The 11464-nt window shown below is 44.5% G+C and overlaps 2 protein-coding genes across 3 annotated transcripts in view; both read right to left on the bottom strand.

The window, feature by feature from the left end:
* Positions 1-1617: 1617 nt before the first annotated feature.
* tomm20a (translocase of outer mitochondrial membrane 20) lies at positions 1618-3477 on the bottom strand. The gene is made up of 5 exons (XM_005742449.2): positions 3223-3477; positions 2875-2921; positions 2704-2785; positions 2375-2517; positions 1618-2123 (listed from the first exon to the last, which is right to left on the bottom strand). The coding sequence occupies exons 1-5, from the start codon at positions 3344-3346 to the stop codon at positions 2079-2081; spliced, it is 441 nt and encodes a 146-aa protein (XP_005742506.1). The 5' UTR covers positions 3347-3477; the 3' UTR covers positions 1618-2078.
* Positions 3478-5027: 1550 nt separating this feature from the next.
* The window catches only part of arid4b (AT-rich interaction domain 4B), a 39890-nt gene continuing 33453 nt past the window's right edge, over positions 5028-11464 (bottom strand). The window contains exons 17-24 of one of the 2 annotated variants that reach the window (XM_005742443.1): positions 11185-11367; positions 10032-10116; positions 9738-9933; positions 8396-9610; positions 8130-8240; positions 7714-7938; positions 7483-7629; positions 5028-7330 (exon numbers count right to left, since the gene is read on the bottom strand). In XM_005742443.1, coding sequence (XP_005742500.1) covers positions 7179-7330; positions 7483-7629; positions 7714-7938; positions 8130-8240; positions 8396-9610; positions 9738-9933; positions 10032-10116; positions 11185-11367 — 2314 coding nt within the window. In that variant the 3' untranslated portion in view covers positions 5028-7178. The remainder of the gene's footprint in view (positions 7331-7482; positions 7630-7713; positions 7939-8129; positions 8241-8395; positions 9611-9737; positions 9934-10031; positions 10117-11184; positions 11368-11464) is intronic. The other variant, XM_005742444.1, reaches the window with a different exon arrangement.

Below are 11464 nucleotides of genomic sequence, written 5' to 3'. Positions count from 1 at the left end.
TCGAGCATTCCCTGTGCCATGATCGTGGGGTTATTTTCTCTACCTGTGGTGGAGCGATGTTTATGTGTCACCGTGCACACATTAGTAAAGCAAAACAACAACAACAAAAGGATTTTTAAAAATCACAGGGTATCTGTGCTGCAGGCACAGACATTGTTATTGCTGTCAACTGGAACTGTTGTGCTCTCAGCTTCTGTCCATTCAGTCGTCCTCAAACTGTGAATCTGTCTGTGGCTCAGTGTAACGCCACAGAGGTGTCCAAATACAGCCTGGAGCAACAGTGCCCCCTACTGCAAAACAACAGGGAGTTTCTTCATTTTTCTTCTTCCCGCTGCCAGCTTCATCAGATACAAAGAGCTGACTCATAACCCATTCATACAGACTGAAAATAGAGCAGCAAGGCAATTAAAAGGATGATGTTATATTAAAAGTATTACAGTGAGCACTCCATTCATTAGATTATTATCCCACTCTTCACTCGGGTGTGGTTTCTGCCCTGAAACTGGATTTGCTGTGTCATCCTTAAATCAAACAGCGTCTGTCCTCGTGTCAGGGCCTGTTTCAATGGGTTTATTTTGTGCTGGCACGCTTTCAGAGAAGGAGGGGCCTATCTGGCATCCTTCAGTGACCCCTGAGCTCCTTCCAGTCTGCAGGGGACAGAGCACAAGGCCAGCAGCAGTGTTTATTTACAGGAGAGGCAGGCCAGTGTTACGCTCCGTGGAGAAGTCTGAACCTGCTTCTAGCCTCGATCTGCCAGCAGCAGACCACAGATTTCAGCTTGACCTCCAACACAGTCTGTTATTTTTCTTCTCCGCCTCCCCGAAGGATAGATTAACAACGAGTCACTTCTTCTGCACGCACACACCTAGCGCCAGTGGACTCTGCAGGCCCCTGACAGGCTTCTCCATTTCCACCAAGTGGCTAAACACCAGGAGTGGTGGAGAAAAGACTGAAGCGTGATCACATGAGTTCATGGAAAATGGAACACTGTCTACCATTTAGTCTGCACTCGACATTTCTGGGCCGCTGTTCATTTTTTCATTCCTAATGTTGAAAAACTATTTTCCCCCCTACTCTTGTTTCCTGGCAAAACTTGAGGCCTGGGCTGCTCTGGCCAGAGCCCTTAAAAAGAAAGAAAAAAACAGCTGCAGAGAGGGATAAAAATAATTACAGCTCTATTTGTCTTCCAACATCCAAGCAGACCCACTCCCTTCCCCTACAAGCTGCTCCAGTTTTATATTCCTGCACACACAATAAAGACATTGTGGTTCATTGGACTCGTACAAGATGAGGTTTCAGCATTCTGGCTGGAAACAAATACTCTCACATAGCAATTTAACCCCATTTCAGCAGCATGTTTTATTACTAATATCAGCAATTCACAGATCTTTTGTTTTGCACCTACATGGATGGGATAAGTACAATAGGTTGGCTCACTCCCCTCCATGTTCATTAATATTTATTGATACAAACATACTTGTCCCCAATTCCTGCACACCCTTTATTTGAGGGGAAAGTGAAAGTGCCCTTGCTCCGTATTTCAGAACTAAATGCTTCATGTTTTCCTGTGCATTGCTACTGCCATCTACTGGCAAGTGGACAATCAAAAAGTCAACACATGTTATCATGTTTTATTGTAGTATTACACAGACACAAAAAACAAAAACCCAGGTGAAAGACTGGAATGCTGTTTTGTTTTTTAAAAAGTACATTTTAATTAACCTGCAAAATCATTTATATAAACATTACACCACAAGCAAGTGTTCTGTAGACAGACTCACTTCAGTCTAAGTCACAAACAGAACAAACAGTCTACATTCCTGTTTACATACTTAGGTTGCACTTTAAATACAAACAAATGGCTACATAATAACCGATATGTTGGAAAGGAGGAATGCATTTCGATAAATGTAACCTGGCAGATGTTCATCCACCTCAAAGTGCTGTGATGGAGGGAAATTCATCTCAACCGATGGCCAGTGAAGCTCAGAATTCGCAAGCGACTGAACCGTGCAGCAGTGATAGTGTCTAAAACCCCCCTTCCCTCATAGATTTCCATCTCATTCACACACATACGTTCATTCGACGTCATCTTCTGCTAAAGACTGAGTGCCGATGAGTCGCTGAAAGAGAGGAAGAAAATATCTTTCAGAGATTACCCATTACAGAAAGGCAAATCAGTTACACGGGCCGTTAAGTATTTTTGTCTTAGAGGTGAAATAACCGAGAGCTACTGACACACAGCTCTCAGCTTTGGATGATTCTAAGGTTTATTCTTGCACCCTTTCTTGTCCCAGAAATCACAAATGGCAACTGGGGGGTTTTCAAGGATGCTAAACAAAAAAAAAACCAAGGAGATGCAGGTAACTCTCACCTGGCTGATGCTGGGTAGTCTGGTGAGCAACATTTGGAAGACTGGAGCAGGCAGCGTCTGCTGAAGCACCTGAAGTAGCTGCTGAGGTTGACCACATACTGCAATGGCATTGGTCAGGTGGTCTACACCTTTGTCAAATTCACCTGGGTTAGGGAAGAAACGGGTTTACAGACCACATAAAAAAACAAGCATTAAAAATTTATCAGGGCTTAAAACTTTGTAGAGAGTCACTACACCAGTGTAGCCACAGTTACAGTGATATGAGTGGTGTGCGTCTTGCGCATGCTGCAAGCGTCCATGTGTTTTCTGTGAATGAACATGTGGCTGACCTTGTGCTAGGAGCTCCTCTGCCAGCTGGATTTCCTCCAAGAAGAATTTCTGGACAGCTTCTTCGTCCTTCAAGTTCGGCAGCTTCAAAGTCAAGTTAATAAACAAACAACAAATGTAAGCTCCAACTAAACAAAATGAGACAAGAATCGATTATTTTCTACATGTCCTACCTTTGTAAGCCCAGTCTTCTCACTGGAAACTTTTTGCTTTCGTCGACCTGTGAGAGAGAAGTGGGTTTTTAAGACCATGCTGCATGTTTAGTTTGCTGTTGTACAACACGGAAAACACGAGGGAATAAGTTTGCTAGCTGTTGCTTGTAGCATGCTTTTTCTTCTTCTGCAGCTGAGGGACATAATATTAGAGTAAATGTTACCATAGTCGGAGCTTACAAGGCTACAGAAAATACGCAGTCTTGATTAGTTTCCAGAAGCTTTAAGTGTTTTTTTTAACGTCCTCGCGGTCACATGGAGGCTAACGTGCTACGATGCTAAGTTTACGCCGTTGACCTGCACACTTACGCTCACGTAACTTTTCCTTGAAACAGGGGTCACTCCGCCGCTTCCTGTCAAAGTAAACACAGTATGCGATGAAAAGAGCACCACACACCCCGGCGACCAGCGCGCTCGTCCTGCCGCTCAACATTTCTCAAACTACTTATGAATAGCCACGCTCGCCGCTGACTAGCAGCTAGCACGCTGCTGAGGAAGTGTGCCAGGAAGTACGTCAGTGATGACGTAGACGAAGGCGGGAAATGTGACCCAAATTACCCCAAAACATCTGCGTTAGCAACAAACAAGCTCAAACTACGGAAATAAAACATCCACTAATAACCATAGACTGTATAGTATTTTACATACTGCCTGTGCTAATTAGCAAAGGCAAATATAAATAACGCACAAAGATTAGTTGCTTTTAACCATCATTAATCTGGTTAATAATCTGTACTTTAACAAAATTAATGTATAATGTAGTTAAATTACCAATAATAATCTGTCGAATAATTTGTTTGGCCACATTTCGCCCCTTAGCACTTTTACCCAGCCATGCTTTAAATTAAAATCAAAATGATGAAGAATAATATTTAAGATATAAATATTATAAATACATAATATAATAATAATATTAATATAAATTGATAAAAAGTTAAAATGCTGCATTTAAAAAAAATAATTATGTACAAACTAACAAAAACAAGTATTTAAATCTATGGTTAAAAATGTAGTCTTTCAGTTCTAAGGTTTTACGTCTTAGATAATAAAAAAATTAATAAATTATTTCTTATTTATTTAACAAAAATTAGACCAAGAGGAAAAACGAAGCACACCCCTATAACAGAACCACCTCGGTGTGACCTTATCAGTTTCTCACATCTTTGTGGAGGAATTTCCACTTACTCTTTTTTATAAAGTTGCTTCAGATGGTTGAGGTTTGCCGGCATTGATTTATGCACAAATCTCTTATCATCTCACCGCAGCATTCCACTGCAGCACCTTCATCATTTTGTTTTTTTAAGCTATTCTGTTGTAGATTTGCTTCTGTGTTTGGGATCATTGTCCTGTTGCATGAACAAATTTTGGCCAAGCTTTAGCTGTCGGACAGATGGCCTCACATTTGGCTCTAGAATACTTTGGTATACAGAGGTCTTTGTGGTCGACTAACTGCAACATACCCACGTCCTGTAGCTGCAAAACAAGCCCTAATCATCACCCCTCCACCAGCCACCATGCTTGACAATTAGTATGAGGGGGTTTGTGCTGATGTGTAGTTTGGTTTATAACAAACATGGTGCTGGGTATTATGGTCTGATGTATCTACTTTGGTCTTGTCTGCTCTGAGGGTATTGTTCCAGAAGTCTTGTGGTTTGTTCAGATGCACATTTTTAAACCAACACTGCTGCCATGTTCTTTTTGGGGAGGAAAGACTTTCTCTGGAGACAAAACACATGATACTTGTCCAGTCTTTTTCTAATTGTGCTGTCATAAACCTGGGGTGAATTTCCTGGGATGCCCACTCTAGTAGTTTTTGTCTTTCTCGCTGTAGAGCGATTGGCTTCATATTGTTTGGACGCTGCCTTAAAAGCCTTTCCAAATTGACGGGCAGGTTCCCCAAGATGATTGCTGGTGTCTTTCCTCGTTGCCGTTATGCTAACACACCGCTGAATGCTGCAGACTGGCAAACTGCCAAAACCTCTGCTTTGATAGAAGTGATTACAGTTGCTGGTCATCACTGAATTATATAATAACAGAGGCGTGTCTGAGTAAAGTGCTTCAAAGACTTGACTAAAGTTACTTTCCACCACTGATGCAAGAGACACACCGAGTACTTCACAAACTATGGCATTTATTTCAAACAGAGGCTTCTGCTTTGCTTACATTTTTACAATAAATTACACAATGACCATCCTCAGATGAGCCTAATAAATACTATTGAGCATTTTTCAATAAGCTCCGTTACTTTCTGTTGATCTATGACACAGACTTTTTCCTGTATACAAGTTCATACAGCTTTAGCTTTAGGCCATGTACAGGTTGGAAAATAGTTCAGCCACATCCAAAAACCACCATTCTTCTCTCACAAGCACAAGCTATAGAAAAACAAAAGACACAAAGAAAAACTGGATAAAAACTAAAGCAAACATGAAATTAGATAAAGACTCAAAACTGATGAGAAAGGGAGAACAGAACAACATTAAATGAGCTCAAATAAACAGAACAAGAAAGAGGACAAAAAAACAAAAACGGAACATGCTGCAACCCTCAGTTATTTACACTCAAACTACAGTTAAAACCATAAAACTGTCTGTACAGAAAAGTACATGTTATTAACAGTGCAAGATATTAAATAGCTCGACTCAAAACACTTCTCAATATACAAATTTATAACAAAAGCATACAGTTACATATAAGTGCCGAACAAAATGTAACTTCCGGATATCATACAGTAGGGGGGTCTATACAAAGGAAACACTGGAGATGTCTTCAGAAATGTATACATGTACGTCACCTTATCATATAAATGCACATTTACAATATCTCTACCTTTATTCTGGTCATAGTACAAGAAACAGAGTCAAACTTTTTTTTTTCTTTTCTTTTGGTAGGGATGAGTGTGAGAAGCAGGCATGTCATGCCAATAAAGTGTGCATCATTTCGATGAAGTGAAAATGTACTTAATTAAATAAATTCATGTAGGTGGAAACACTGAAAACGTGGAGTTCGGCTTTGATTGTGTGTGTTCTGACTTTTGACTCGATCTGGTTGCAGATATGCAACATTAACATCAGTGAAGCTGATGCAACTGAAGTGGGGGGATTGAAAAAAAATGGAGGATGGAAACATAATGAAAAATAGCAGATGGGCTTTTAAAAAGGCTGATGAACTGATTTAATGCATCCATTGCATTCGCCAACCTCCATCATTGCACATTTTAGACTGTTATCTCAACAGTAATCTGTGGATGAGTATTCAGTAGTAGATTTGCAGGTGATCCAACACAGGAGCTCTGCTTTTACAATTACCGTAATAATCCTAATACACTGATAACATCCCGTCGTTACCTGCCAAGACTTAGCCCTTCACTGCCCGCTCACTCGCTCACTCACAGCGTTCTGCAGTCTTTTATATGGGACACGTTGTTCCAGCTAACGCTCTGATCTGAGAGGAGGATCAGGAAAAGAAAGTACTGTCCTTTTCTCAAAGTGCCCCCGCGGAGAACAACAACAACAACAAGAAAAAAGAAAAGAAAGGCACTACAGTATCATTCCTTATGATCCACTGAGGCCATCAGCGGACATACGATGGTGCTGAAACCTTATCCATCACCACCTACTTGATTCAGACCATGTACAGGAGCGATTGCCTGTACATGGGGAGGGCAACCCCATCCACATGAAGGTCCTTTTTATTTTTATTTGTGTTTTTTTTTATGAAACAGAGAGAAACATAGCAAAGTTACCTTTCCTATGCCCTTAATGCCAATGTGGCAGCGTTTCTCCTCCAGATTTCCAGAAATAACATGGCGAGCGCCATGTTGGGCTACGAGGACAGATGACAGATGGTCTTCACTGGAAATCATCCCTTTGCAATACAACTTTATCAAATGGAAACAATTATTGCTTGCAAAAACAATTCTTTTAAATGTTCAATTAAGTAAAGCACAAAAGTCAAATCTGTATATATGTTGGGTTTGGTTTTTTTGGACAAATTTCACCCGCCCCACCCCTACACAATCGTCATAAAAGTGCACTTAAGTGCCATTAGCTTGCCGAGAAAACAGTTGTCAGTAAAAAATAGTGCTTGTTTCTTCTCTTTTGTTTTGTTTTTTCGTGTTTTTTTTGTCTCTGGTCTGGTTTTTGTGCCCCGTAGTTACAGTATGTGGGTCGACTTTTTCATCCTGTTGAAAGGGAATCGGGGCGCTGACCCCAGGGTGCTGGTTAAGTGCTTCGTGCGGTGTGGCTCCTTGCTGGGTCGTCCTGTCACCTGCACTCCACTGAAACCCCGGAGTTCTGAGATGAGGACGATGAGGATGATACCGGAGGGTCTGCCAGCGTCAGCATGACTGCCGCTGTGAGCGAGCTGGAGGACGGTGAGGAGGAGGAGGATGATGAGGAGGAAGCGGCCACTGTGCCTGCAGAGCAGAAGCAGTGATTGGTTAAGCTGATTAAAAAAAGAAGAAGATGCGACAGTGACTTCCTGTTTTACTCCTCTTGCTTTAATGGTGAACCAAATTTAGTAAATAACATGCTAGTTATTATTCCAGGCAATAAAGAGCTGACTCACTTTCTCGTTCCTTCTTCTTCATGCGTTTTCGTCGTCTGTCGATAGAGGCGACCTCAGACTTGAGGGAGAGGTAGTGATTCCTGATGTCCTGAAGTTTCTCCTGAAGAAACGAGATCCTCTCCAGGCTGGTCATCTTCTCCAGATCAGCTGAGAGGACCCAAAATGAAAGGATAGGTTCACAAGAAGCACTAAAGAGCTGACAAGCATAAACCAAATGGGTTGGATACTCACACATCTGGAAACTCCACTTGTACACCCGCGGCGATCTTCCGTGGTTATCCCGGTGCTGTGCGTGGTCTGCATCACCCTGCTTGTGGTATTTATGGCTCGAAGGGGGAGATCGCCCGTGACATTTGGGCGAAGTGGCAGCCTTCAGCTCCGATGGGTTGTTTTTAGAGGCAGTTGATTTGGCAGTGCCCTCAACAACAGACTGGTCCTCGCTGTCACTGCTGTTGGCTGAAGAAAAAGAGGAAAAAGAAAGAAAATGCAGTGAACAGGAAACGCCTCAAATCCTCTCCTACCTGGCATCTGTTACATGATGCCTGCAAACGGGTTAATAAATGAAACGGAGACACATGAAAGCAGTGCTGGCGCTGAAAATGAGAACGTTAGCGGGTGTCATCATTTCTACCCACAGCTCTTCTTACCTGTTTTCCTATTCTTTTTGGGAGGCACACCGAGGCTCTTGCGGTTTGGCTTGTGTTTCTTTGTTGCGCCGCCAGTCTGTGATTCTTTCTGCCGCTTCTGACTCGCAGACGCTACAAAAGAAAAGAGTGAGAAGACGGTGAGGGAATAGGCGGACTGTGAAATGAGTAGTCAGCCTCTGTTTCTTTAGTATTCCATCCTGAAGAAAAATGAGTTGTGTCACTGAAAAATAAACCTGTTAAAATAAGATTTTTGCTGCCACTCGTACCTTTGGACTTCTGTTCGCTCTCCTGCTGGCTGCTGTTGCTCAGCTCGAGGCTGCAGCTGCTGCTGTTGCACGAGAGGCTGACGTCGAACACCTTCGAGGGGGAACTCGCCCCTTCGTCCTGCAGCTCTCCTCCTAGACTCTCCACCTCCACTGTGCTGCTATCTGTCTCGCTGCGCCCGCCTGTCACCTCCTCCTGTACTGGCCCTGTGGGAAGAGCGTCCGAAACCGGCTCTGAAGGCAAGGCAGCGGGTATGGATGGGGGCGGGGAGGAAGGCTGCGCTTGACCGGACTCTTCCACGGCGCTGCCTCCTCCTCCCGATGGGGACTCCGGCGTCGTTGGTGGCGTGTTGAGTACAGAGTTGCTCCCGCTGCTCGGGAACTCCCGGAGCTTCTCGGTCTCCATCTGCTCCTGCGAGGTGTCGTCCTCGCCTCTCGCGTCCTGCTCGACGCTCGGCTCTTCCATACACGAGGACACCGGTGGGGGAGGAGAGTTTGCGGCCTCCGTGTCCGAGTCAGAGAATAACTCCTTGAGAGTCTTCTTTGGCCACTGGGCCTGGATGCTGGACCACACGTCTTTTTGTCCTTTTGGGCGAACGGCTGGCCTTTCCTCTACATTCCCAGAAACTTTGGCTCTCTTTTCGGGAATCTCCCAGAAGCCTCCTTGTCGGCTGGTTTTGCTTTTCTCCTTCATTCCGTTGTACTTCTTGGTCGGTGACCCCTTGGTTTTGGGGTGGGTTCGCTCACTTTCCTCAGGCTGAGCCTCGGCCACAGCTGCACCCTCATCATCTGAACTGCTGCTAGATGAGGCCCCCCTCTCCTCTCCAGGAGCGGCTGCTCTCTCCTCCCCTCTCATCGGAGAACCCGCAGGTAGCCAGTCAGCACTCCTGGTGTTCCTGGTCTTAGCTCTGGATTGACCTTTTGGAGTCCTCTCTGCTGCGCTGTCAGCTTTCCTCTTCCTCGTGCTCGCCTCTCCCTCCGACTCTGGTTGGCTTCTGCGCTTTCCGGCATCTGGGCTCTCCACACTGACGGTGTCCTGGGCCTTTCCCGTGACAGGACAGGGTTTGGACCCTTCGGACGGGGCTCCGCCCTCCCAGCGCTCTGGAATTTGCGGTGGCTCTGGTTGGCCTTTTCTGAGACGGCTCCCTGGCTGATCCTCTTCGTTATGCTCTCCCTCCTCAGCTTCATGCTCGCTTTCATCCGTGGACACCTCGGAGGCTGAAGCAAACAGAACAAAGCTTTATTAGGTTGTTAAAAAAAACAAAAACAACACACACATCAGAGTGACGCGGTCCTAATCTGCTGCAAGTGTGCATGACCACTACAGGCTAATGAGTGTTGCTACCTTGCAGGCCATTGAGGATAGAAGTAATTTCTATAGCCTTGACTGGAGACTGCTGAGGCCCTTTGTCCTCACCCTCGTCCATCTTGGAAAAGACGTCCTGGCTCAGGCCACACTTGGAGCGTGGGACACGGTTAGCGTTGGACGAAGGGCCGAGGACCTCCCTGTCATCGAGCCTCTCCAAATTGTCTTGCATTTTCTGCCAGAAGTCAACATAAGTCAGTCAGCCTTTCACTTCACGACACCAAACCGGGATTTTAAGACTTAATAAAAGTCACCGGCTCTCCAAAGTCATACCTTTATTTTTTTACGGTGCTTTATTTTTGGTACATTCTTATTGGCGGGTCGCACAATCTTGTCTGCTTTGATCCACTCATCATATCTATAAAAAAAAAAAAAGAAAAGAAAAAGAAAGAAAGAAGAAAAAAAAGGAAAGAAAATCAAGTACAAAGACGAGAAAGAGTTTCATCATTTAGGACTTTGAAGAAGGAGCTGTGAAATATTCTCTCACACCACCCACCACCACACAGACGCTTCTACTGTCTGACCCCGACATATTGCTGTGACACAGTAAGCCTCAACAGCAAGAGAAGAAATCCCATGGTGTTATGTGGAAAAAAAGACACAACCTTTTTACGATGAAGAAAGAAACAAGATAGAACACCGACCACCACACAAATCATATTCAGTAGAATTCACACAATACCGAGGAAGTGGGTCGTATGAGGAGGAGGGGAGGGGGGGATGGAAGAAAAAAGTTTCACAACATCACACACAACAGACACAATGCAGAGAACATCCCACTGTCTTTTATAGAGTGCTAGAGGACCACACAACAACATTGAGACGATGAAATGCCGATTGCACTAGTTAACCTCTGTGTCATGGTACCCTAACACTCTACTCAACACTGCGTTTAACCCTGACCCGCTGGGGAGGGGGGAGAGGGTTGAGAGGTAGAGGTGAGTGTAGCAGCACTTAGGTTGGCCATTCAGTGTTAGCTCACATTCAAATATCACATTGTAGGATTGGAAGTTTTGTTTGATTGTTAAAAGACTTCAAATTGGTTAAAAATAAAAAAATAAATAAAAAAAATCAGGCTGTCTGTAGATCTGTTTGAGAGACAGACAGCTGGGGGACAGACAGACAGGGGATTTTGGTCAAAACTGAGAGAGAGGAAGCTGAGGAGTGAATCCGCATCAACCCGATACTCAGTTGTGTTTCTGCCACTAGATGGCCCAGTGCTCTCCATAATCAGAGTGCTGACCATGGCACTGGTTCACACGAAGCAGAATTGTGAGGAAGGGTTACTGCTGCGGGGACACCCACGTAGGCGGTGATCCCATGAGTTAAGAGATGGATTTTTAAAAATTTGTTTTTTTGGTCTGTTTTCTTTTGAATTAGGGTGAAAATAGACGTTTAGGTGATTTCTCCCCAGGTCCTGTCTTACCTGACGTTCCAGCCACAGTAGTGCACCAGGTAGAGCACCTCTCCCCCCTCCACGTCTGCCTCTTTCACAGTGGCCTCGTACGTCTTCAGATTGCGGCCTCGCCCATACCTCACCTGCACCTTCATCCCCGGGGGGTAACACTCAAACTCCTCCCCTTCCTCCCCCTCCTGACTGCTGTCATCCCTGCAAGAAAAACAGTTCAGCACTTCCTGGCCCTAGGCTATAACACTACAAAAACCACCACCCTCACCCATCCACCCCCAACTCGCTGCCTGCTGCT

Source organism: Pundamilia nyererei, unplaced genomic scaffold (genome assembly GCF_000239375.1).
Source record: "Pundamilia nyererei isolate P.nyererei 1_Seehausen unplaced genomic scaffold, PunNye1.0 scaffold00120, whole genome shotgun sequence".
Taxonomy (NCBI): Eukaryota; Metazoa; Chordata; class Actinopteri; order Cichliformes; family Cichlidae; genus Pundamilia; species Pundamilia nyererei.
This window is presented reverse-complemented; position numbering and strand designations above follow the sequence as displayed.

Coding starts and splice junctions, on each gene's coding strand:
- tomm20a (XM_005742449.2), bottom strand. CDS start 3,346: ATGTTGAGCGGCAGGACGAGCGCGCTGGTCGCCGGGGTGTGTGGTGCT. Junction 2,786..2,874: donor AGAAGACTGGGCTTACAAAG/GTAGGACATGTA, acceptor TTGACTTTGAAG/CTGCCGAACTTGAAGGACGA. Junction 2,124..2,374: donor GACTACCCAGCATCAGCCAG/GTGAGAGTTACC, acceptor CCTCTCTTTCAG/CGACTCATCGGCACTCAGTC.